Raw genomic sequence first — 24,510 nt, 5'->3', positions numbered from 1 at the left:
CATATCCTGCTCAGAGCGGAGTGGAGGGGAGGGGGCGGGGCGTGCGGGGGGTCCTGCTAATTTAAGCCATATTTACTGTACGAGTAATTTATATTCCATGAAGGCCCCGCTGAGGTTACAGTGGGCTCCCAAAGCCTTTCGTCTCTTGCCAGAGAAATTCCAACACCTCTGCTTCTGGAGCCCGTCTGCGCTGCCAGCACGGGAAGCCTTTCAAAGAAGCCTCCCTATCAATGGCTGCCTAATCACTGCCAGACGCTGGGTCACCTGCAGGACTGAGTCTCGGCACCCGCCCTGCGCCTGCAGCCCGAGGAGTGGGGAAACCAGCGGAAAAGCCCTGACACCCCCACGCCTGCTGCGCTGCCGCCTGGCCCCCGCCTCCCACGCTCTGTCTGGAGTTAGAGGCGCTGGGGGACTCTGCAAACAGACACCAACTATCCATCAGGAGGGATCTCCAGCCACACCCCACCCCACGGTGCAGCTTTCCACCCCTCTCAGAAGCACCAGGTGTTGGAAGCTGGGCTGGAGGGACCCGGGGACTGGGCTCACAGGGCAAACCGTGTGCTACCCTCTTTTCCCCCATGCCCTCCGATCCTCCCAGGCAGCCGAACCCTTCATCCCGATGGAGGAAGGAGGAGGGAACTCCCCCGATGCCCCCAGGGTTGTAGGGGCAGCTAGCGAAAGGGACTCCTCTACACTGCAGCTGGCCCAGCAACCCGGTATCCTCAGCAGCCCCACAGGGAAACCCAGTGCCCCTTGTGCCAGCAACACAGTGCCCTGCTGGGGGCGCTCACCACACACCGATCCCAGCAGGAAACGTGAAGAGGCCACTCCTACCCCAGGCCCTTTCCCCCACAGGTAACTGGGCACTGGGCGTGGGGCAGCGACCAGGAGGTGCCGCTGGAGGGTGGGAGTCGGGGCGCGGCAGCCCCAGTTCTGACCTGAAGTCCCCGCGGTTGTTGGTGACCCTCTCGGCCGGGCAGTACGAGGCCGACGTCTCCAGCACCACGATCTCCACCTTCTTGCTGACGTTGCCCTGGGAGGTGGAGACGGCGCATTCCCACTCGCCATTGGCAGAGACGTGGATGTTGGAGAGGATGAGCTCGCTGGGGAGGGGACAAGGCAAACGCTCACGTCTGAGAAGCCAGGAGGCCACGAGAGGAGAACACATAGCGTCTCTCCTCCCCCGGCCTGAGGGGCAGCGGCGCTCGCTGACACGCTTGGCACTGCCCTAGGCCCCATCGAGGGACAGGCAGAGGCGTGTCTGCATCCGTACCCACTGCTAACCCACTGGCGAGACATCTCCCCAGGGCTCACCCAGTGCTTTCCTGCAGTCCCTTTCCTTTGGGGTGGGGGCCCAAACCGAGGCCCAGGGATCATTTCAAATGAGGACGTGGCAGCTGACAAGAAAACGTGGCCATTTAGCCCATAAATAAAAATCCCAGCTGGGATTTATAAAGGAACCTAGGGGAGTTAGGCACCGAGATCCCAGCCCCCGCCCCAGGTGAGGCTTAGTCCGGAATCCCAGCTCCTGTGGGCTCGGTTTCAGCAGGAGCTGTCAAGGTCCAGAGCGACCCCTGGCCAGGGCTGAGCTGAGCCTTTGGGAACCGGGCCCCTGCCCAGAGCAGCTTGGTACACTGGCTGCACCACAGAGCCCCCAGTGCCTATGACTCGCTGCCCAGCACCCAGGCCAGCACCCCGGGCAGGATGGAGCCCGCGCCGTACCTGGTGATGAAGGTGCAGTCATGGATGAGACTCTCCTCCAGGATGATGCCAGTCTGCTCGTCCCCCTCCACCAGCACCCGGTTGTGGTACCACCGGATGCGGGTGCTGCTGTCCAGGTAGGTGGCTGTGCACTGGAAGGGCAAGCGGTCGCCCTGGAACACCACCTGCCGCAGCGAAGGGATCAGGTGGTGGGTGTGCAGCTCCGGAGCGCCCACTGTGGGAAAGGGCCGAGATACCTGGGTGAGCCACCTCATTCCCCGGCACGGCAGGGAGCCCCCTCTGGCGGTGCCCAGCCCACCTGGGTCGGTCATGACCGGAGGCCCCTGTGGGTCATGATCCACAGGCTGGAGGCGGTCTCGGTCCCATCCCTAGCCAGACTGGCATCCACGCCACAGAAACCACCAGCCTGGCTGGCACTAGGCCCGCGGTGAGCTGAGGAGGTTATCCAGGGCCTTGGCAGTCAGAGGCCTGACGGACGGCTTAGGGGCTGGCCCTCAGAAACTCCACGCTGCCCACCCCCAGCCCTCTGGGAGTGCTGCTCAAGGCCAGGCTGCCTCACCACACTGCAGCTGGCTCTCCCTGATGCTCCTCAGCGGCTTGGCATGCAGGGGGCTGGGGTAGATGCACAGCGTCTTGTCGGAGATCTGAGCCGAGCGGTTCCTGGACCAGGGCAGCATCCAGCGCAGGTTGCAGTCGCACGTCAGGTACTCGGTGGCAAAGTCACTGGAAGAGGCAAACCCCAAGGGGCTGGAGTCAGGGAGGGCAGAGGCCCCACAGAGACAGGTTTCGGCAGAGTGAGCCCAGCTGCTGCCAGGATTCCCATGCTTCAGTGGCTGGGGACTGCTGGGCACCGGAGTCCGTGCTGGGACAGGTAACAGCACGAGGCCTCGAAGGGGAGGCCTGTCCCCCCCGACGCTCACTGCAGGAGGCCGGAGCGTCACCGGAGCAGCACACAGAGGGTGTACCCATCGCGGCAGGATATGGGCAGCTACGCATACTGCTGTCCCCGTGCCAGTCTGCACACACGTGTAACTGCCAGAGCACACACGTGTGAGCACACCTCGTCTGCAGGGCACTGGGTGTGAGCCTGGTCCCTGCAGGGCTCCGTGCACACCTCTCACTCAGCTCCCTGCTGGCCAGGGCGACTCTCCCTGGTGAGGGGGGCCTTGCGACGCGCCCTTTCCTCTCAGCGAAATACTCACACGACTTTCAGAGACGGCAGCTCGTCAAAGACGCCGGGCTGGAGGCTGGAGAAAATATTCCCTGACACATTCCTGTGAGAGGAGACAAGAACCCGGCTGGAGGTGACAGAGGTTTGGCTGACACGCTCTGACCTGCTGGGCAAACGCACCAAGCCAAGTTCCAGTGCAAACATCTCCCGGCGCAGAGCCAGGGCAGGGAATGGGTATTTCCAGAGACTGCAAAACCTGCTCTCCCCACACCCCACTCCGGGGCGGGAAAGCTCCTGGCTCCAGGGAGCATGTGACAGCTTTTGCCTCAACTGCTAAGGCTGCTGAACTGGGACCTTAAAGAGAGCTTTCGGTGCAGGGACGGGGAGCTGTGTTCATACGGCACCTGGCCCATTGCAGGGCTACCGGACACAATAAACACCCTGAGTTCCATAGAGACAGAACACTCCACACATCATCTCCTGTGTAATTCGCCCCAGCTCACCCTGTATGGAGCCCAACCACCCCAAACCATCATTCAGCCTCACCTCACTACTCCCTCGGTGAGGGGGTGACCACCATTATCCCTATGTTACAGATGGGAAACTGAGGCACAGAGCGGGGACGCCGTCTGAGGCAGGCCCAGAAATAGAACCCAAGGGCCTACCTCGTCACAAGTGTTCTGGGGGTCCGATGAGACACATTTTAAAGGGGCCTGACACGCCGGAAGTGCTGAACTGCCCTCTGAAAACCAGGGCCCTTTAGGTTTCATGTAGACCCCCAAAATCACTAGTCACTTTGGAAAATGTAAGGCCAGGAGTCTTGACGCCCAGTCCTCAGGCGCTGGGACGAGAACCCAGGAGTCCTGGGGCTCAGTTACTCCCTCTCACTTTACAAACTCTCTCAACACGCTAGCATCACGGATTATACAGAGATGCACACTGAAAACTCAGGGCAAAAGTTTGCTTTTTGCTTTAATCCAATTCCCCCCAGAATCTCTCCAGCCATTTCAGTCCCGCTCAGCTTTTGTTCTCCGGCTTAGCCCCCCTCCCTGGCCTGCTTTTATGGAGAAAAGCGAAAACAAGAGGCCCGGCCCCGCTTGCTGCTGTGTCTTGGGGTTTTAAAGCTCACTTTGATCAAGAATGCACACAATCGCCAAGCTGCACTTAATGAGCTCCCCAGACAGGTGGGGACAGAGGAGCCCACACGACAGGCTGAGCAGCAAGGGCCTTTAATGAGCTCCGCGCTGAGTGCTACCTTCGCCTGGCAGACAGACCATTCAGCCATCGTCACACACATTCTCCGGCAGGAGCTGCTCTGAAGCGTCTGCCCCCAGGAGCTAAGCCACTCTGTGCTTGGGACCTGGAGAGCTAATAGAGCCACTGGGCAAGCAGGCGGCTGGGCAGGCTGCGGGGGGAGGCTGGGAGCGGCCAAGGAGTGGCTGGCTGAGGGGCAGGGGTCTCTCTCCTCCTTTCTTCCCCACAATCCAGACTCCCGCCCACGTGTCTAAATCCAAGAGAGGCTGAAGATCAGAGACGACAGCACCCTGGGTGGGCTAGTGCCCCTGTGACCCTGAGGGCATAGAGGGTGCACAGAGTTTTTTAGGGATCTCTGGGTCAGTTATGTGCACAATAATTCACTGAAGGGGGCATGTGAGGTCTCTACAGAGAGCCAGTAACACTCTGGCCACCACAGCCATGGCAAATGGATAAGGGGACATTAACAGCTACGGAGTTACGGATCTATCCTGGAAATGACGTTCGTAAGGCTGAGCGTTAAAGCAGGGCACTGGGAGGTGACCCACGGTCCTTCCTGACGAGCAGGAGGTGCTTATCTATCAGCTGGGTCAGATGCACTGTATACTTCCCAATGGATCCCCCTCTGCCTCCTGAGCCACCAGCTAATCGCAATTCAGAAACCAACGGGCGATTGCACATCTACAGGGAGGAACCTCGGGAGGGCGCCCAATTCCAGAACAAAAATCAAAGGGTTGTTTTGATCTCTCGGGGTTTGCACGGGGACACCCTGGTAGCATCGCCTAGGAAGTAAGCAGTGGGCTTACTTCACGAACAGAAGCTCCCAGCCAAGTCTGGCTGTTACACGCTGGAAGGATGTCGAGTGAGCGTTTCCTCTTCTGGCATAACAACATCCGATCAGCTAAGTTTAGGTTCTCGCAGGCATGTGATGATTTTAGTGTATATGTGTAACCTTTTGTTTTCAACATCCCGCTTGCTCTCATCGGCATCTCTGCTCCTCGTTAAATAAACTTGCACAGGCTCCCTCTGTAAACAAATCTAAGTGTGGAGTGTGACGCCGAGCTGTAGTCTCGGGTGTAACCGGTAAGCTGGGAACAGCAGGGCTGGTAATTCGGTGAGTGCCCAGTGGAACAGGGGCTGGACACGGCCGGGGGACGCTCAGGGGACTCAGGAGTTGGAGTGTGTCTATTGCTAGGCTCTGGCTGGTGGGGGCCAGGCTGTCCCAGACTAAGGGCTGGTGGTAGCGAGATGGAGCGGCAGAAAAGGCTGGCCTTTGCTCCATCCCTTGCTAGCAGAGAGGAGGGTCCTGCTGCCGGGTGGGAAGGGGAACGAGGGCAAGACCGGCAGAGCAAGTGTGGGGGTCCTGCTCCGCAACAGCCGAAAGCCCCTGGCCAGCGCTGTGCCTGCGGGCAGGTGCCCTTCAGGGAGCCCCCCCTCAGTGCCACACCCCTCCCACGGGCCCCTCCTGGGTACTTACAGCCGGAGGAGGTTGGCGAGTCCCTGGAAGACGCTGGCGCTGAGGCAGCCGATGCGGTTGTTGGAGATGTCTCTGGAAACAAGCAGAAGGGACATAAGAGCTGTGTGAGCGCTGGAAGCCGGTGCCGGCTGTGCCTTGCTGGGGGGAGCCTCCGGTGCTGCATGGAGCAGCGCTGTATAAACGGATCAACTGACAAGATTCAGGCACTGCTGAGAGCGGGGCAGCAGCTGTTGTGAGTGCACCCAGCACTGCTGGAGGAGCTCAGCACCTGCCTGGTGTGTGGGGCGAAGTGGCAGGACAGGCAGCTCCCGGAGTCGGGCTGTTTCAAAGCCCAGGCTGGGGGCGCAGAGAGGGGACCCTGCGTGGAGGAGGTCTGGTCTGTGCACAGGCCCCCGCCCACGAGCCAGCGGCAGGCTCGACTCTCCCAGAAGAGTGAACCAGGGGCCCGGGCCCACTTACAGGCGCTTCAGCTCCGAGAGGCCCAGGAACGCGCCGGGCTGGATCGTGCTGATCAAGTTGTTCTTGAGGTCCCTGGAGAAAAAGAGAGAGAAAATAGATAGAAAGGAAGCCAGTGGCCGGCAGGAGGCTCCATATCTTGGTCGGGGGCAGAGCAGCCTAGCACAGTGCTCCTGGCAGATCACTCCCCCCAGGTGGTGTCGACCCAGCTCAGGGGAACCCAGACTTGGTGCAAATAGCGCTGGAAGGTCCCTTGGACAGGCAGCCATGGCACCAGCTGGCAAACACCTGGTACACCTAGCCAATGCCACAGCCCGAGGCCGGGCTGCCTGGAGGGGCCTCCTCCTCGTCCTCCACTTGCCCAAGGGTAGTGGGATGATGCGCTGATGCCAGCAACGGCTTCATCCATTCACCTTCTCTATGATGGGAAAAGAACTTCCAGAGACTTCCCAGGCTGCTGAAAAATGGGGCTGGGACATCAGTGCCCTGTGTGGTGGCACCGCTTATGAGGCGGGCGCCTGTCTGCGAGGAACTGGACTGGCACCCCCTCCACCCTAGCTCGATTCACGCGGGAATATCCGGAATGAGGGCAGTACAGCGGCGCCTGCCGGAGACCCCTTGCCGCTCCCAGCAGCCAAGCACGTATCTTGATCAGCAAGTGGCCTGGCTGGAGGGGAGGAGTTGGCAAGGACATTCCCCCCAGGAGGGGGCAGAAGGAACCCCGGGGCCCAGGCGGATCCCGGGCCATGCCGGATGAACAGGTCTGAGAGAGACGATAGGGTTGAAATAACCTTGACCTGGACTCCTCTGGTGCCTTTTTCTTACAGCCGGCCCCATTATCCAGTACGGGTGTCAGGACCCTCGCGGCTCCACTTCACAGCACTGCTTTCCAAGGGAGCAGGAGCCTGCACGCCCTTCACAACGGCTGCACCGCGCTAGTCAGGCAGGATAACCAGCCTGGCAGGGCACATAAACCTCTTGGGAACACGGCCACGTGGTGGGGAAAGTGCTTTGAGATCCTGCATGGACGGGCAGCAGAAAGGGACCCTATTGTTGTCCCTGCTACGGGTTTAGATTCCCCAGCCAATCAGAGCCAGGAGTTGCCAGGGCTGCAAAGTGCTGGGCAGGAACCTCATTAGCAGCTTTCAATTCAATCTCTCTCTAATTATCTCTCAAAAGGGAACAGGGAGCGAGGTTGGAAACTGTTACAGCTCCCTGCTGGTTGGAAGGAGGGGAAGATGCCAGGGCCTCGCTCTGTGCTCATGAGCGTTTGCAGACTCTCTGCAGAGGAGGCAGCGGACAAGGGTCTGCCCAGCAGCCCCTCACTGGCCGAGCAGGCCATGCGTACGTGTTCGGTGTCCCCACGTGTAAAACAGTCCAGGGCGTCCTTCCATACAGGTGTGCATCCCAGGACGAGCTGACGGTTTGCCACATCCCAAGGCATGGCGCGTGGTGTCGCTGGGAGCCAATAGCAGATTTGCCATGGTGCCGGGCCCACACTCCAGGGGGGACCCCAGCCAGGGCCACTCTTCTCTGCCCCCCCGCTCTCTCCTGCGGGGGGCAGAAGCTTGGTGATCCTGGCACTGAGGCTCCTGCTACAGTAGGGCAGCCAAGCTCCCCCTCCCCTGCCTCTTCTCACAGCTTGCTCCCTTCCCCCCCTCCCCGCGGCCCCAATCAGCTGTTTGCGGGCAGGAGGGAGGGCCCACCATGCTCACCTGGGGAGAGGAGGCAGAGAAGAGGCGGGGTGGGGCCAGGGGGGGAGTGGGGTGGAACGAGCATACCTACTCTGACTGCAGAGCTGCACAGCCAGACTGACTTTGCAGGGGACTTTGCAGCTGGACACACACCACCTTCTGGGTCCTAGTGCTGGTTGAGCTCCCTTCTGTGTGCTGGGAGCCATCCTTCATCTTGTACAACAGTGAGTGCCCGTGGTGGGGCAGGCAGGGCAGGGGGACAGAGGCAGTGGGGAAGGAAGGGGGTGGGATGGGGAGGAGATGGAGTGGTGGGGAAGGGGCATGGGGTGGGGAAGAGAAGGGGATAGGGCAGGGATTGGCAACCTTCGGCCCGCGGCCCGCCAGGGTAAGCCTGGCGGGCCAGGCCGGTTTGTTTACTTGCCGCATCCGCAGGTTCGGCCGATCACGGCTCCCACTGGCCACGGTTCGCCGCTCCATGCCAATGGGGGGCTGCAGGATGAGGGATGTGCTGGCTGCAGCTTCTCGCAGCCCCCCATTGGCCTGGAGCGGCAAACCACGGCCAGTGGGAGCCGTGATCGGCCGAACCTGTGGACGCGGCAAGTAAACAAACCGGCCCGGCCCGCCAGGCTTACCCTGGTGGGCTGCGTGCTGAAGGTTGCCGATCCCTGGGATTGGGGAAACGAGGGTCCAGCATGCGGATCCCCTTGGCAGCAGCTGGGGCTCCCCTGTTAAGCAGGCCCATCAAATCCTCACCCTGACAAGCCCCACCTCCCCTGCATCTGTACCACCCCGATGAGCCCCCCCGACACCCTCCCCACTGAGCCCCAACCACCTACACCCCCACCCAAATGAACCCTGCAGATAAATCTCTGTATTAAGCATCTTCACATAACTTTATATGACTTTGTATTATGCCTCTTCATATAACCCTGTATTAAGCTATTTTCATACAACTTTGTATCAAGTCCTTTGATATACGAACTTTGTATCAGATCCCTATGTAGAAAAACTTATAGAAAACTTTGTGTTAAGCCTTGGTATAATGTTATAGTCCCTAAGGATAGTTAAAGTAGAAGAAAAATGTCTTTTTGCTAGGAGTAGAATAAGATCTCTCCCCCCACCCTTAATCAACTGCCATGTTGAATGAATGAGGTGTGAATGAGCAAGGCGTGGAAGGCAGGCACCTCCAGACAGCTAGTTGGAGAGGGGATGGAAGCCAGACCCAAGGACAATCAAACTTGTCAAGTGGGCTCACTAAAGAAGAGCAGACATATTGACGGCCTTGGGGGGAGGGGGGGGGGCGTGTGTGTGGAAGGAAGGGTTAGAAGCAAGCACTTTCTTTTGGAAACACCCAGTTTGAACAGCATTGGGACAACACCCAGAAGGAAGCAGCACAAAGGACCAACTGACACAGAAACAGATTTTGAATCTGGTATAGATTTGCATGAGAGGGAAGCTGCTATAAATGTAAGGTGTCTTGCAGAGGACCCCGGGTCTCGTCTTGTCAACATCGGAGCATCGATCCGGATCGGCAGAAGCCCGGCTCCACCCCTCCCCTATCTAACTCACCTGGCCAGTGAAGTTAAGGGGAGCAACTAGTTGGTAACAACAACAAGACAAAGTGTGTTTGTGTGTGTGTATGTGAGTGCATGAGTGTAATATAGATCATATGCATATGATACAGTGTTGATTGATACATGTATTCCCAATGAATGTGGCATTTGCCTTATTCCCCCTGAAAAGATCCTGTGCAGTACTTTAAGCACAACAACCCCACCTCCCCTGCACCCAGACTCCCCACCCCCGCTGAGCTCCAACCACTTTCACTTGGTCCCCCCTGCAGACTCCCATTGCCCCTGCACCTGGCACCTCCCTGTGCACCCAGATCCCCCACTGAGCTGCCTGCACCCAGACTGCCCCACACAGACCCCTCTTACCCCCCCACAGAACCCTCTTACCCCCATCTGGATCCCCCCACACTAAGTCCCTCTGCACTTGGATCCTGCTGCCGGGCTGAGCCTCCCTGCCCACATCTGGTGCGCCTGGCACAAAAGGGGCAGGGCCCCAGGGTGTTTCTGTGGCCCTTGTGCTGTGTCAGGGTCAGGTTCAGTCTCACTGCCAAGTCCCTGTCCCAGGGGGGTGGGGGAGGCTGCAGGGTATTCTCCCACCTCCATGCAGCCAGTGGCCTGTGCTCCCCACTGCCATGGTGGAGCTTCCACATGTATTTATTATAAAACAATTTCTGAATTTTAAAATATTATGCACAGAATTTGATGCAGAATTCCCTCAGGAATATGGGGCGCTGTACAGCTGTGATGGTGGGACTGTGAAGGGGGTGCTGGACAGTAGGGATCTGTGGGTGGGGGAGCTGGGCAGGGGGTATGGTGTGCAGGGTGCTGTGCAGTTGTGGTGGGAGGTCAGTGGGAGGGGTCTCTAGGCAGGGAGTGCTGGGCATGGGGATCTGTGGGGGAAGTCTCTGGGTGAGGGGGTGCTGGGCATAAGAGCAGGGCACCGGGCAGGGGGACAGTGTGGAAGGGGCACGCTGGCAGCACAGGGCTGGGTAGGCCAGTGTGCATCTAGCAGTTTGGGGTTTGTAAACAGCGCCCTTGTGCTGGGCTGAGTGGGGCCACTCCTGCTGCGCTGCGTCTCATTGCCCCCAACCGGCCCCTCGCTTTGCGGACCGCCCCCCATCACATGCCCTATTTCCCCAATGGGGGCCCACAAATATGTTTGGCGCCGGGCCCACAAAAAGTGAATCCGGCCCTGCTGGGAGCACCTGGGGCTCCATTCCCCGCTACTTGTCCTACTCCGTGAAACCCACACAGTCCTGGCAGCACAATGCAAATGCTGAGGCTGCCCCTGGAGTGAGTAAGAAACCCCAAGAGGCAGGAGCAGCAACCCGCGGCCCCAGGCACACTAACAGTGCTGCAGAGCCCGGCTTGCTGGGAATTAATGAGCCTGGTGCTTGTGGATTTGAAAGAACTGCAAAACTTAACGGGCAGGCCACGGTGCTGTCATGGAAGTGATGTAAGACTGTCTAGGATGGGTACCCTTCCTCCTGGACGCAGGAGGCACACTCCACAATCCTGGAGCAGGGCTAGCATGGCCGATTCAGGGACGTTCCCATGACGGGGGAGATAAGCTGGAGGAGCAAGGCTGGATCCAGATCCAAGCACACCCAGGGTTTGGTGGGCTCAGGGTGGGTGCTGCTCTAACAGTGTCAGATTGAATCAGCAGTGCAGCCACCATGGAGTTTCAGCATATTCCATTCCACGCGTGGTGGCAGCAATCCAAGTCTCTGCCTGTATCTGCAGAGCCACATCGACAATTCAGCCCCCTTCGCTTTTACACATGGGGACTGATTTATTACCCATAGGCCATCCCCCAGGAACCCAGCCTGGCAGAGGCAGACATTGGATAGGGGAGGTGATGCTTGGGTCAGTTCCCTAAGCCCCAGAGGTTGCTTTCCCATTAAACCCTGCTTCAAAGAGTCCTTGGAGCGGCCTGGGGTCGGTTATGGTTATGTAGCCTGTTAAGAACCCTTGGCTTTTAGATTTCTCTTTGCTCTCTAGCCCTGGGCTTTTCCCTGCTCAGAAACTACTGCTTCTCCTCCCCGCTCTCTGCTTAGACAACTCGATGGGAGAGACGCACACCCCAGCCCATCCAATGTGCTTGGCTGCAGCGCAGCCTGCTCCATCCACACAGCGCTAAAGAGGACAGCAAAGGTAAAGCCACCCTGGGAGAACCCACCTGCATTTTTGTGCAAGGTCCCTCCTTTAAATTATCCTTTTAAAAACTGTCGTGTGCTTGCGCTAGGGGATACTCAGTAACAACACTTAGCTGGAAAGAACTTTACTCAAAACTGGGCAGGTATCACTACTTCCCATCTATAAAGTGGGAAACTGAGGCACGGAGCAATTAAGGGCCAGAGAAGGGTTCAGCTCCAAGTCCAGGCTAGAGTTTCAAAACTGCCCAGCACCCCACCAATCCCATTGTGATTCTTGTGTTCAGATTTTCAAAAGAACTCTGAATCCAACATACTGAACAGAGTTGAAAAGGGAACCATCATAGGATCTAATCACATCAGCCACACCATCAGGGGCTCGTTCACCTGCACATCTACCAATGTGATATATGCCCCTCTACCATGTACTTTGGCCAAACCGGACAGTCTCTACGCAAAAGAATAAACGGACACAAACCTGACATCAGGAATCGTAACATTCAAAAACCAGTAGGAGAACACTTCAATCTCCCTGGTCACTCAATAACAGACCTAAAAGTGGCAATTCTTCAACAAAAAAACTTCAAAAACAGACTCCAATGAGAAACTGCAGAACTGGAATTAATTTGCAAACTGGACACCATCAAATTAGGCCTGAATAAAGACTGGGACTGGATGGGTCACTACGAAAACTAATTTCCCCCTGCTGATACTCACACCTTCTTGTCAACTGTTTGAAATGGGCCACCTTGATTCCACTGGCCTCATTAGCAGTACAAAACTGATTTTTCCCCCTTTGGTATTCACCCCTTCTTGTCAACTGTTGAGAATAGGCCACTTCCACCTTAATTGAATTGTCTCGTTAGCACTGACCCCTCAACTTGATATGGCAACTCCCATTTTTTCATGTGCTGTGTATTTATACCTGCTACTGTATTTTCCACTCCATGCATCTGATGAAGTGGGTTCTAGCCCACAAAAGCTTATGCCCAAATAAATTAGTTAGTCTCTAAGGTGCCACAAGGACTCCTTGTTGTTTTAGAGTTGAAAAACAGGCCATAAGTGACGTGCCCAACGTCACAGCCCTTCGACGCCGCCTTCCCACCAGGGAGCCTTCTCTGGCGTGTTCCCCACGCACACATGGTCTCGGAGAAGGGAATGTCTTTCTGAGCCAGAGAATGTCAACAGAAGGAAACAGCTTAGTCCCTGTGCTCTTAAACTGGGGCCTTCTATATGCCCCCTGGAGAACACTACCAGGCTAGCTCCTTAGCCCAGCATTCAGAGCCATGCTGCGCCCCTCAGACACCCCCCACTGCCCTTGTAGTGAGATGGGCCTGGGCCCTTCAAGTAACATGAAGCTGTTGGCCACCCATTTGTACCAAATCTGTTTGCCACAGTTGCAGGGAGAGGGGGCTGTCCCATCTGCACCAGGGGTCCCATTTCCTGCCCTGAGCCCTCTCTGCGTAACCTTAGCTGAGGGATCACATTTCCTATAATTGTATAATTTATGTCCCATGAGAATCCTGCAGCTCTGCAGTCTCTCTGTACCCAGGGGCAGGAGCAGCGGCAGCCACTCGCCTGCAGTGTATTTAACACGTTATAGTCCACAGGGCTCAGCCTCTCCTTGCTGCTCCCTCGCCTCTCCCCGGCAGCTCTCTCACCACCCCAAGTCTCGAGGCCCAAAGGGAGTATCAGAAACATTCCACACAGCTTTGCCACCCTCCACACTGAATCCAGAGCACTGGCCAAACCACCAATTCGGGTAATTCCATCCTACCTATGAAACCTCCTCCGCAGTTTCAGCTGGATGCTGGATACGGGATCCTTCTCTCCCCCGCCCCCATCCTGTGCTAATGCGCGGATTTTTGTGTGTGTGTGTGTGTCATATCAGTGGCTGTGTTCCACTCAAGAAGCAGCTGCATGCCAGTGAGGCAGTTTCCGTAGCTTGTTTTGGGAAGGAAGGCACGATAGAGATTCATGAGTCTCTTGTTACTACCACCAGGCTGGAGAGGGGAGAAATTCCTAGAGGAGACTCCAGTTTGAAGCAGCTACACTGTTGCAGAGGAAAAGAGATGAAGCATAGGCCAAGCCATGCACTGCTGCGTACTCCCATGGCCCATGCGGACACGGGGCTCCCTCCAGGTGGAAGGACATGCATTTTGTTGGTCCCTGGCACCCAAACCTGCCCACGTAGTTTAGCTTTAATGGGTTGAACCAATTTCCATTTGACTGCATCTTCCATTAAACTCCTTCCCACCACAGCTTACAAACGTCCCTCTGCCTCCAGACTTTGCCTGGCAGGGCCCCCGAGTGGAGACACATCTCTGCTCTCAGGCCTGGAGACACAGCCAGGGAGAAAACGATGCTTTATTTCCATTACAACTGACCTCATGCCTGGAGAGTTCACTTGAGTAAACTGGACTGCGAGCCCCACTGACCCGGGGCCAGCACAAACACGCTCTTACCAGCGAGGGGAGGGAAAGGGGACACCCAGCCTGCGGCCACTGGCTGCCCAGCAGAGAGCAGCCGAAAAAACTCCGCATGACTCCCTCGGCAACATCAAGCTGCCCTCCGGAGAGGTCGGGAAGTTCTTCAGCCAGGACAGCTCTGGAGCTGTGCTAGTGACGCATCTGGTGCATCCCACCTAGCCCCGCGGACGGGCTGGGAAAATCCCCTGGTCTGGGCAGGGGTGCCCCAATGCTGCTGCTTCAGAGACATTGTCACCTCCTCCCAGCATGCATTGACAAACGTTTTCTCCACATGCTGGGCACTACGTACCCCTCTCCGCGCTGTATTACTGGGGCCAGACTCTGCACCCCTCCTGCCCCCTAGGAATGCCCCGTGGTGCAGGCAGTGCCTCGAAGCATCTCCTGCCCCTCAGAAGCCCTCACTCTGACTGAGCACCCAGCCCATCTTTGGGGTCAGCAGACAGACCCTTTCCCTCCCCCAGGCAGTGAGGTTCAGCGGGCAGGGCACTGAATGGGGACTTAGGAGACCTGGGCTGTGTTCCCAGCTCCGCCACTGATCTGCTGGGTGACCTTGGCCAAGTCACTTCCCTTCTCGGTGCCTCTGACTCCCTTCCCACTCTTTGCCTGTCTTTTCTCTGCAGATGACAGGCTCTTTGGGGCAAGGACAACATGGACAGCACCTCACACCCCCGTGCTCTCTGGGGGCACTGACAGCGACGAATCACTGGCATCCGTCTCCAGCTGCAATCGTCTTTCACAACCAGCGGTTCCTTGGCAGAGGAAAGGAAGAGAAAGTTCAAAGAAGAGTTCTGTAAAGCGCGATCGGAACTGAGCTAAACAGTGCCATGAGCCAGCCCACCCAGAGCCATGCAGCAGTGCACCATCTCCGTGTCCCCGCATTTCTCCCAAGTCACCATCTCTGTTCCGCCGGCCATTTCTATTTCGATTGATTGATGCTCTTCATTAGCATGCTGGACATTGTGTCATCCCCCTACTCAACACCCCCCTACCAAGGCTCCAGGGGTCACCATGGATAAGCAGCTGAGCATGAGCAACCAGCCCGATGCCGTGGCTAACAGGGCCAATGCGATCCTTGGATGTACAAAACCAAGGGCGCAGTGAGCAGGGAGGTGATTTTACCTCTGTACACGGCGTTGGTGGGACCGACACTGTGTCCAGGTCTGGTGCCCACATTTTAAAAAAGATGCTGAACAATTGGAGAAAGTGCAGCCAAGAGCCACAAAAACGATTCGAGGGCGGGAGAAAATGCCCGACAGCGAGAGACTTTAAAAGCTCAATCTGTCTTGCTGCTTAAAAGGAAGATTGAGAGGTGACTTGACTACAGTGTCCAAGCACCTTCATGAGGAGAAAAATCCTGACTACAAAGAGCTCTTTGATCTAGCAGAAAGAGGAGTAACGAGACTCAATGGCTGGACACTGAAGCCAGACAAATTTAAATGAGAAATTAGGTGCACATTTTTAAACAGTAAGGTTGAATAACCATTGGAAGTGGTGGATTCTCTATCTCTTGATCTCTTCAAACCAAGACTGGCTGCCTTTCTGGAGATCTGCTTCAGCCAAACACAACTTACTGGACTCAATACGGGGTAACTGTCTGGATGGAATTTAATGGCCTGTGACATACAGGAGGTCAGGCTGAAACTGAGTGAATCTATGGTTACTAGGACTCTGGCTTCTTTATACCACAGCCAGAAGGTGAAATCTCTCTCACCCGGGCCACTAGTTACCATGCCCCTGGAGCCAAGAAATGTGAGTCTAGCGAGATCCGTGGGGCCAAGTCACTCTGGATACGATCCTGCCCCTCACTGGTATGCACGGTGCCAGAGCACGTCCTGGTTCTGCCATTCCCCACAGCTGAGCTCTTCCTCTGCAGCTGGAACGTGCTTATTGTCCCCCAACCTCTCTCCACTGCTGGAGCCAGAACAACCCCTGGCCTTGGCAATCATTTAAAAAAAGTAAAATAGAGAGTGACCTAAGTCCATAAAACTAATAAACCAAGAGAAACGCCCTGAGGAACCGAGACGTGAGGAGCCGATGGATGAGTTCTGTGGTTTCAACTGCGGGGAGCCAAGAAAAGGGTTTTACTTAATTGCAGCGAGATAAGGAACAAGACAAAGCAAAGGAAGCAGCTAACAAAGGAGCCAGTGTCGAGGGCCCTGTGCCTTGCTTAGCCTAAGCTGGGTAATCGGGGAATACGTTGTGCTTTGGGGCTCATACCCCTCTGCCACACCTGCTCTCTCCCGCTGGTTCCCCCGTAGGAGCCTCAGTCTCCAGGACACTCAGCAAGGGAGGGGACAGGGATATTCCCAGTGGGGCTTCCATCTTGCAGGCGTAGTGCAGTGAGCGTCTGGTTCTGGGAGGGGTCTGGTACCTGCAGCTCCCACTTGTTTCAAGTGGATCTCTCCAAATCAGGCCCCGTCCTGGGAGAGACAAGGCAATCAAGGGGAACCACCAAGTCAGCAGTGGGGGATCAGGGCTGGTCTTGCTCCAGATGGAGTCGGTAGTGGTTTAGAAGGAGCAGGCCTCTTGACTGCAAGCTCTGCTGGGCAGGGAACCTGTGCTGGGCACAGTCTGTTCAGTGCCACATGCTCTTACGGTGACATATACAAGAACTGTGATGTTACGGTTAAGCAGCGTTCGGGTGAGTTACACAGTAAACACAAGCGCCTGCCTATGTCAGAGTCACACCTTTGGAGCACAGGGTCAGGATTTGACTTGAGCTGACCTCGTCTCAATGTACCTAGCAACACCCCAGCTGCACTGAGCAGTGTCAGCACAATCACCAACGGGAGAAGGAAACAGTCTTTTGCAGGGTCTCTGGAATTAGATGTCACATTATATGGAGCATCAAACAACTGGCCTACAAATTAATCAGGGGCTCATTTTAGAGATTTTTAAGGCCAAAAGGGACCATTTGGATCATCTAGTCTGACCTCCTGCCTAATGCAGGCCAGAGAGCCTCACCCAGCCATCCCTACGTCCAGCCCGTAACTTGTGGGTGAGCCAGCCATGTAGGCAAAGTGCTTTTTGTCCCACAAATATTCAGAACGAGCAGGCTGCAAAGGTCCCGTTAAAAGACAAATCCGGTCACAGTCTGAAGTGTGGAGCCGCTCAGCACCTCTGCGATATTCTCCTGCCCGCTGGATAAGGCTATTTCCCAGGCACTAGTTCTGGAGCGAGGGAAAGGCAGGAAATTCGCAAAGGCTACAATGGAAAGCTCCTGCCTATGGGCCAAGTTGTTTCTGGAGCTGCCTTATCCCAGGCACCAGAGGCATGTGATAACAGCACACAGCCATTGTCAACAGGGTCTCAAAAGGCCTTTGTTCTTCGCCAAGCTTGGAGGAAACTCATTCGGTTTATTAGCTTGATTGTAGCATGTATCTAATCACAGCTGCAGAGTAACAGCAGGCTTGCACCAAAGTCAAAGACTGAGGGATACACACACTGCAGTGAAGAGGGCAACACCCCCCCACACACACCCTCAGGCACGGGCATGGAAAGATTAAATTACAATCAGTAAATGTCCGTGTCAATTTCTCCTTCCAGTGCCACCCAAGTAACTACAAAGCTGTCTCCCTCATTAATAATCAGCATTTACTGAGAGGGGAAATCAAACACACATGTAGATGGCCTTAAAGACAGCACAGAGCTGGCAATACAAGCCCGGCACGGACCCTGAGTATGTACTCTGCCCGCTAGCCGCCTCTGAAGCCCACGCTGCACTGTCTTCTAGTCCTGTTACCTGCAGTAGCTGGATTCCAGCTAGCTCCGGTAGGCTAACCCATGCAGGGTCCCCCAGAGGATTCAGGGGGCCTGGGGCAAAGCAATTTTGGGGGTCCCTTCCATAAAAAAAAGTTGCAATACTATAGAATACTATATTCTCGTGGGGGCCCCTGTGGGGCCTGGGGCAAATTGCCCCACTTGCCCCCCCCTCTGGGCGGCCCTGAACCTGTGCACAGCTTCGGCTGTGTAGACAGAGCCGAAGAGAGAAGTAAGGGAGGGAAGGCTGCGGTCAGGAGAAAGGGCGATCCCAAACGCCACAAGGAAATGGCTCCTTTACCAAAGCTCAGCAAGCTGAATTTATTGTGGAGCGCCGTCTCAGCACATCCGGCCAGGGCTGCTGGGGAAGCGTTTCAGGAGCTGAAGCACTCGGAAGAAGGAATAAAATCCAGATTTTATCAGGAGGTTTTTTTTCCTACTTCAAAAAAAAAATTAAAAAAATAAAATAAACCCTTAAAATGTGAAGGGGCGGAGGTGGGGGACCCTGACTACAATTCTTCCAGCCAAAGCGAGCAGGAAGCAGACATCTCTGAAGGGCTTTTGTTTCCTCCCCAGGCTGATAATTCCCTTCAACCTCTTGGGTCTGGAAGCAGCATTTTTCCAAGCTGCTGTAAGCCGGAGACGGCAAAGTTAATGGGGAAGTGGAGGTGCTGCTTGTTTTTTCTGCTGGGATCTCAGAAGGAGGCCACCCCCTCTGCATGTACAGCAATCTCCTGGGCTGTGCCCTTGCCCCTCTCGCCAACCGGCTGCGATATGGGGAAGTGCCCCCTGCTATATTCCTGCTGGGACATTACACCAGCTTACAGTCTGTCCACCCCAAGGGTTTACAGAGCGCTAACAGGCAGTTCCAACCTTCCTGTCCTCTTCCTCTTCACTGCCTGTCCAATTACCGTATGGTGTTGTGGTGGGCTCTTACGCAGGCTGCCACGTGTCACCCTAGAGGTGGCTGCATTCAAGTAGAGGATGTGGCAGGAGAGGAGTGTGACTTTTTTTTGTTTGTTTTAAGATAAAGTTAATCAAACTTTTTCAAACTTCAGAACAGGATCCATTTCACTCCTAAGTTTATCCAAATGGGCAAGAGAACAAACCTCACCACCTGCCCTTCTCTAGCATCTTCCCTCCAGGATCTCAAGGTGCCAGGCCAGCTTCAGAGCCTTCTTGAAATGTTTGGTCTCTTTTCCCCATTTTACAGATAGGGAAGCTGAGGCAGAGAGAGAAGGGAAAGGGGATCTCTGGGGGGCATTGCTGGGAAACAGACCCAGAAGCAGAAAGATTGAGTTTGTTTTGGTTTTTGGGAGTAGCACATTTTGGATTTAAGCCGCGACCTAATGCAACAAGATACTCAAAGGAACCACCTTGTGAAAGCAGCCAGGACCTCCTATCGCCCTGGTGGGGAGACCTGGTCACAGACAAGGAGTTAGGACTGCAGCCCCAAACTGCTCCTGCCGCAGGGGCCACCTAGCAGAGAGCAAACGCTGCTGGCCACACACAGAACTGCTGCTAAACCAGGCCTTAGAAGCAGCAGATGCAAAGGGCCTAGAGATCAACCACACAGTATTATGGGGGCAGACGGGGGCAGTTGTGAAGCAAGAGGTGTGTCAGGACAGACCTCAAGAGCACTGATTCGACGGTGCTAAGTGCCCTCTTCCTTGTGTCTGACTCTGTGGCCTAGAGCACACGACAGGAAACTGCTCTAGTGTAAGTGGAAACATCCATCTGGAGCAGAGTTCAGCCGCGTGTGACAGAGCCGGAGCTCCTGGCAGAGTGGTGAGATGGTCCCTGCTCCTGCGAGACAGTCAGCACATGAGGGCCAATGCACCTGGCAGTGCGAATCCGGCAATGAAGGAGGATCATTTCCCTAATTCAGGGGTTCTCAGCTTTTCCCAGACTGTGGCCCCATCTTACAAGAGAAAACGAGTCTCCCAGCTGGGCAGCAAGGGATGGTAGTCGCGACCGCCAGGGTGAGAACCACCCTTAAGCTGGCCAAAGCCAGCTTGGGACCCACCTGGAGAGAAGGAAAAAATCTCTCTCTCTCTCTTTCAACCTCCCCCGCAACAGCAAGTGCTTTAACCAGGGTAGAGAAGAAAATAACGTGCCAGGGACAAGTGACATGACCGATCTCTCTCTTTCTCTTGTGTGTACACACACACACACTCTCTCTCTCTCTCCCCCCCCCTTAGGACAGAGCCTCGGGTGGGCACTGTACATACCTGAGGACAATTGCCTAGTTGTTCTAAACAGCATCAAGGCTTACTTTATGGCTGGGCCATAAAAACCTCCCGCCTGGAACGTGGCTACCTTGCTTCGGATTCCAGAAGAGCAAATTTTGATGGTGATTTTTGTTTTTATAATGGGGGCATCCATTTACCAGGGCCAGAGACCCGAGAACTCAATTAACACAGGGGCTCCCAATCACGCCCCGATGACTACGATGACCTGAGCTGAATCAGAACCAGAGAGGATCACACGTGCTGATGTAAAGAGCTGCACAGGCCAAGCCATTTACAGCATACAAGTGCGACGGGTTCCACAAAATCCAGCAAGTATGCTACATATTCCGGAGCGCCATCTCCTGGCACCTTGTCTATTAACTAACTATTGACATGTACACACTATAGTGCAGTCCTGTCACAGGCGAAAGTCTCCATATCTCGTTTGCAAACGTAACACGGAGGTTTGGCCTGCTTTGGGTAATTCAAGATGCCATGGCATTTGTATTTATTTATTAGCAAGAGTTGGGATGTTAGACCCGGTGCCTGGCCAACCACTAACGCCGGTAAGAACATTCGGCAGCCCTACGTTCCCCCTTTGCCGTTTCAGTCGGACACTGTGTTCTTTACTTCCTCTTCTCTGCTGATACAGTGTTCCATCTCAGAGGTGGCTGCCTGTCAGTGGGGAGCTGAGTAATCCTGATAATACATCCTTTATTCCATAGGGTGGGTTAATGAATTTGTAAATAGCTCTGCAGCCTGGCATGAAAGGCACTGGATAATCAATGCATAGTATTACTCTCCACCCGAGTTTTCCAGACCCCTAGCCACAGCAGTTTCTAGAACAGCTAATTCCCAGGTATCGCCAAGCAACAGGCACCCAGCAAGCCACGCTTTGCTTGGTGGTTTTGTCATGTATATTGCTAGCCACTGGCAGTAGTTCTAAGGCCACCAAACTCAGTTCCCTTGGGATCGTTGGCAGCAATTCAATCGCTAGCCACACAGATGTAAAAACAGTGCTTTTTCTATGCAGGCTGCAGACCCCCTTCCTTTCCAGGGACCTTACTTCCTCAGGTCTGAAGAGGACCAAGAATTATGGGCCAAAATTCAGATTATGAAAATATTTCATGACGCATCGCAGGATGACCTCATCTCTGCACACACTCTGCCCTGCCAACAAAAACAACACAACCCATGTTCGGTTTCCCAAGTTCTTTACAGAGGAAGCTGGAGTCAAGAGGAACAGCTTCATGAGGTCTGGGATTTTTATTAACTCTTGACTGACCACTGCTAAGCATGCCAACTCTATGTAGATTGCAGCAAATTGCAAAGGAGATCGCTGCACTGGAGGAAAACTAAAATACCAAATGATACACTGTTCCCTGGAAATAAGGACTGAACATGCCATTTCTATCAGGCTGCTGGATGAAAGGCTGTGCACTCAGCCTGTTTGTCTCTTCCCCATCTTCTGGGGATCTAACCCTGTTGCCTAGGCTTGAGTTGACATCTGGAAATTACCCCCAATGGTTGCTTGGCATCCTAAATAAAGCAAGTCAATGGCTCAAGTCCAGCTCCCATTGGACAAGACCATCACAGCTGGCACCAAGTGACCACGCAGAAGGCGACCTCAGCCAAGATGCCAAGGATTCGATGGCCATGGTGACGAAGCTCTCTCTCACACACTCTAGGAAGAGCTTCCTACAGGGAGCAGTGTGTGTGGGGGGGTGGCTTGCCCTGCTGCCTCTGCTTTGTGGACAAGAAGAGGACCTTCATGCTTCAGGGCTGTGAACCTGGCACCTTCCATGAACATGAACACGTGAGTTGAGTAGGAAAAGCCCAGAATACCCAATGCTCCCGGTCAGCCAGGTGCCATCACAAAGCCTCGAAGCAAACGCTCAATTTTAACCACACAGCTAGTCCCACTGAAGTCAGCGGGAATATTCACGTGCTACCCTGACTGTGGCCCTACCAACCAGTGAAGATGCTGAGAGTTCTGCATTTGGCAGGTGAAAACCAACCTAGGACTTGGAAGGTTTTTCACCATGAGAGCTTTGGAAGAGAATGGGACCAAGTGGCACTGAATAAGAACTGGCTCAAAAGCTCATCACAGATGCCAGAAGGAAAGCAGCGTTAATGCAGATAAAGCCGCGTCCCGTACCTGTCTGGACAGGGTCAATCTGCTGATTTCACAGGGCTTTTCCACTGGGAAGGCTTCTGGAGATGGAGGAAGCACAAAGGAAATGATCAGTGGGATTCTGCTAAAGGGAAATATCCTGCTACGTATCAGGGCTCCAAACAACTGCTTTGGGCTTGACCATCTCTGCTTATGGTTCCTTGTCACTTCGCCCGGGGGTCCCCTGCTCTCACACAGTCGGTCCCATTCATATTTTCTCCTCGTGCATTTCACGCATAACAAAGCAGGTGTCAGTGGTACCCAGTCTCACCAATGAACAGGAAACAAACTCTCTTTGATTCCATAATGCTCATTAACCCTTCATTGCCTGAAAGACCGTCAACCCAGGGCCAAAGAGGAGGTGGGGGGATGGAGGAGAGGGAGGTCAGAAGGAACTACACCCCACCCTATCGTGCACAGCATTGCAAGAACTAGCTAAGCACAGGACGTGGGTTTTCACCTTCCTCTGAAGCATCAGGCAACGGTCACTGGTAGGGGAAGGAGACTGGACTAGATGGCCCCGTGATGTGATCCATCACGGCAGAGCCTTGGGCCCTTGAAACCCTGCACGTTCCCTATGGAAATTTACATGGATCTACAAAGGGGAATTCTCCCTTTAGCTCATAAAAGGCTCTTCCACACCCCTGGGCTCCCAATAGTTCACTGGGCATGCTGGGAAAGCGTCCCCTTCCCCCTGCTCACCAGACCCATGGCCCGGCTGTGGAAAGGACTGACACAGACTAGAGTGTACATTCAGCTGATGTTTTCCTTCAGGTCTCTCTTCAAAGCTGTCTCCCCTCCCCCCCCTTCTTTTAACAGCTGCTGCTCCCCGCTGGTTTTGTCCTGCGTCCATTTAACACTCATCTACTGACAACTCCGTCTGGCATTAAGCGTAGTGCCGAGTGTCCAATCCAAACAGAACAACTGCACTTCAGGAAGGGGAAAGAAACGCATCGCAAACGTCGTTCGCTGCCCGGCTGTGCAGTCAGCAAACGCCCCAGTGCACGAGTTCCAGCATGTGCTGTCTCTCCAAGCCCCTACCTTTCCTTAGCCTCCCTGAGCTTTCGGCTCACTTTTACATGGCCTGGATGAGCACAGAGCAAAGTTCTGACTCTTTTACAGCCTGGCTTTAGTGGGTGCAAACAGCCAAGTGGAACCAGTAGCACTCCTGAGCTCTGAGCAGCCTGTGCTGTTCAGGAGCTTTACTGCAGATTTCCACGTCTTCCCTCTGACAGGTTGGGGACCGGGGGAGAAAGCATATCAGAGTTGTCCCCTAGCAGCAGCTAAAGAATAGCTGTAGTACTGTCACTTTTTGCACAGTTACAGGCCTGGGTCAGGCAGGGTTCCCTTGGAAACATCCCCTGTTCCAGCCCTTGAGAATGTTGGAACTGCTCATCTCTGAGTGGGATCTTGGCTTGAACCGTTTCCAGCTGGGAAGGGTTCTTTGCTTCTAAAATTTGCTTAAGAATATTATTGAATCTGGGGTGGAAAGTTAGCTACAGGTCAGCAATCGTTACTACTTCCACAGGTGTCTTTCATTGCACACTGGTACATAAGGCTCATGTGTCACCCACTACTCAAGTTTCTAGGGTGGAACACAAGGCATTTGAACAGCACACAGCAATACTACACAGTAGTTTAGGACAGGAAGTGAATACACTGATCTCAGCCACGGTACCAAGTCCATCTGAGTCTGCAGGGAGCTGGAGTCGAGGTCAGGACATCAGAGTCAACAGCTCTCCTCTTTAAATCAAGTCCGGTGGGAGCATTAATGACCCACAAGGGGTCACCTTTGTCTTCAGATCAGACAAAGTGCCCCCTTGCGCCATGTTGGGGGCGCTTGGTCCAGCACAGAGCGGAAGAGGAAACATATCTCCAGTTGAGCCAACAACTGGGATATTTTCTTCCTTGTGGGTCGCACAGTAATCGAGGATTTACAATGGGACTTTCACTGTGGACTTCAAGGGGGAGCAGGCTGGGGTGGGAGGCTGGAGCTCAGAAGGAAGGGATGCAGAGGCCCAAGGGGGAGCAAACTGGGGACGGGGGGGGGGGGGGGGAGGCTGGAGCTCGGGAGGAAGGGATGCAGAGGCTCAAGGGGGAACATGCTGGGGATGTGGGGTGGGGGGAGGCTGGAGCTCAGAAGGAAGGGATGCAGAGGCCTGGGGGGAGGGGGAGGAGAGAGGCTGGAGTTCGGAAGGAAGGGATGCAGAGGCCATGGGGGGAGCAGGTTGGGGGCTGGGGGGGGGGGGGGAAGAGAGGCGGGAGCGCGGGAGGAAGGGGCGCGGGGGGGGCGGGCGGGGCCGGGGGGTGACGGGGAGGCAGGCGCCCAAGGAGAAGCAGGCCAGGGCTGCTGGTGGGGG

The 24,510-nt window shown here is 55.2% G+C and overlaps 1 protein-coding gene across 2 annotated transcripts in view; it reads right to left on the bottom strand.

Annotated features, from left to right (window-relative positions):
* Positions 1 to 24,510, bottom strand: part of ADGRA2 (adhesion G protein-coupled receptor A2) — a 114,503-nt gene that overhangs the window by 23,277 nt on the left and 66,716 nt on the right. For both annotated transcript variants that reach the window (XM_026658136.2, XM_029912921.1), the window contains exons 3-8: positions 6,084 to 6,155; positions 5,625 to 5,696; positions 2,925 to 2,996; positions 2,282 to 2,445; positions 1,723 to 1,936; positions 939 to 1,103 (exon numbers count right to left, since the gene is read on the bottom strand). In XM_026658136.2, the coding sequence (XP_026513921.1) occupies positions 939 to 1,103; positions 1,723 to 1,936; positions 2,282 to 2,445; positions 2,925 to 2,996; positions 5,625 to 5,696; positions 6,084 to 6,155 (759 nt within the window). The remainder of the gene's footprint in view (positions 1 to 938; positions 1,104 to 1,722; positions 1,937 to 2,281; positions 2,446 to 2,924; positions 2,997 to 5,624; positions 5,697 to 6,083; positions 6,156 to 24,510) is intronic.

Source organism: Terrapene carolina, unplaced genomic scaffold, assembly GCF_002925995.2.
Source record: "Terrapene carolina triunguis isolate 2854851 unplaced genomic scaffold, T_m_triunguis-2.0 Scaffold53, whole genome shotgun sequence".
NCBI classification, from domain to species: domain Eukaryota; kingdom Metazoa; phylum Chordata; order Testudines; family Emydidae; genus Terrapene; species Terrapene triunguis.
Note: the sequence above shows the minus strand (reverse complement) of the source record. Positions and strands in the feature narration are given on the sequence as shown.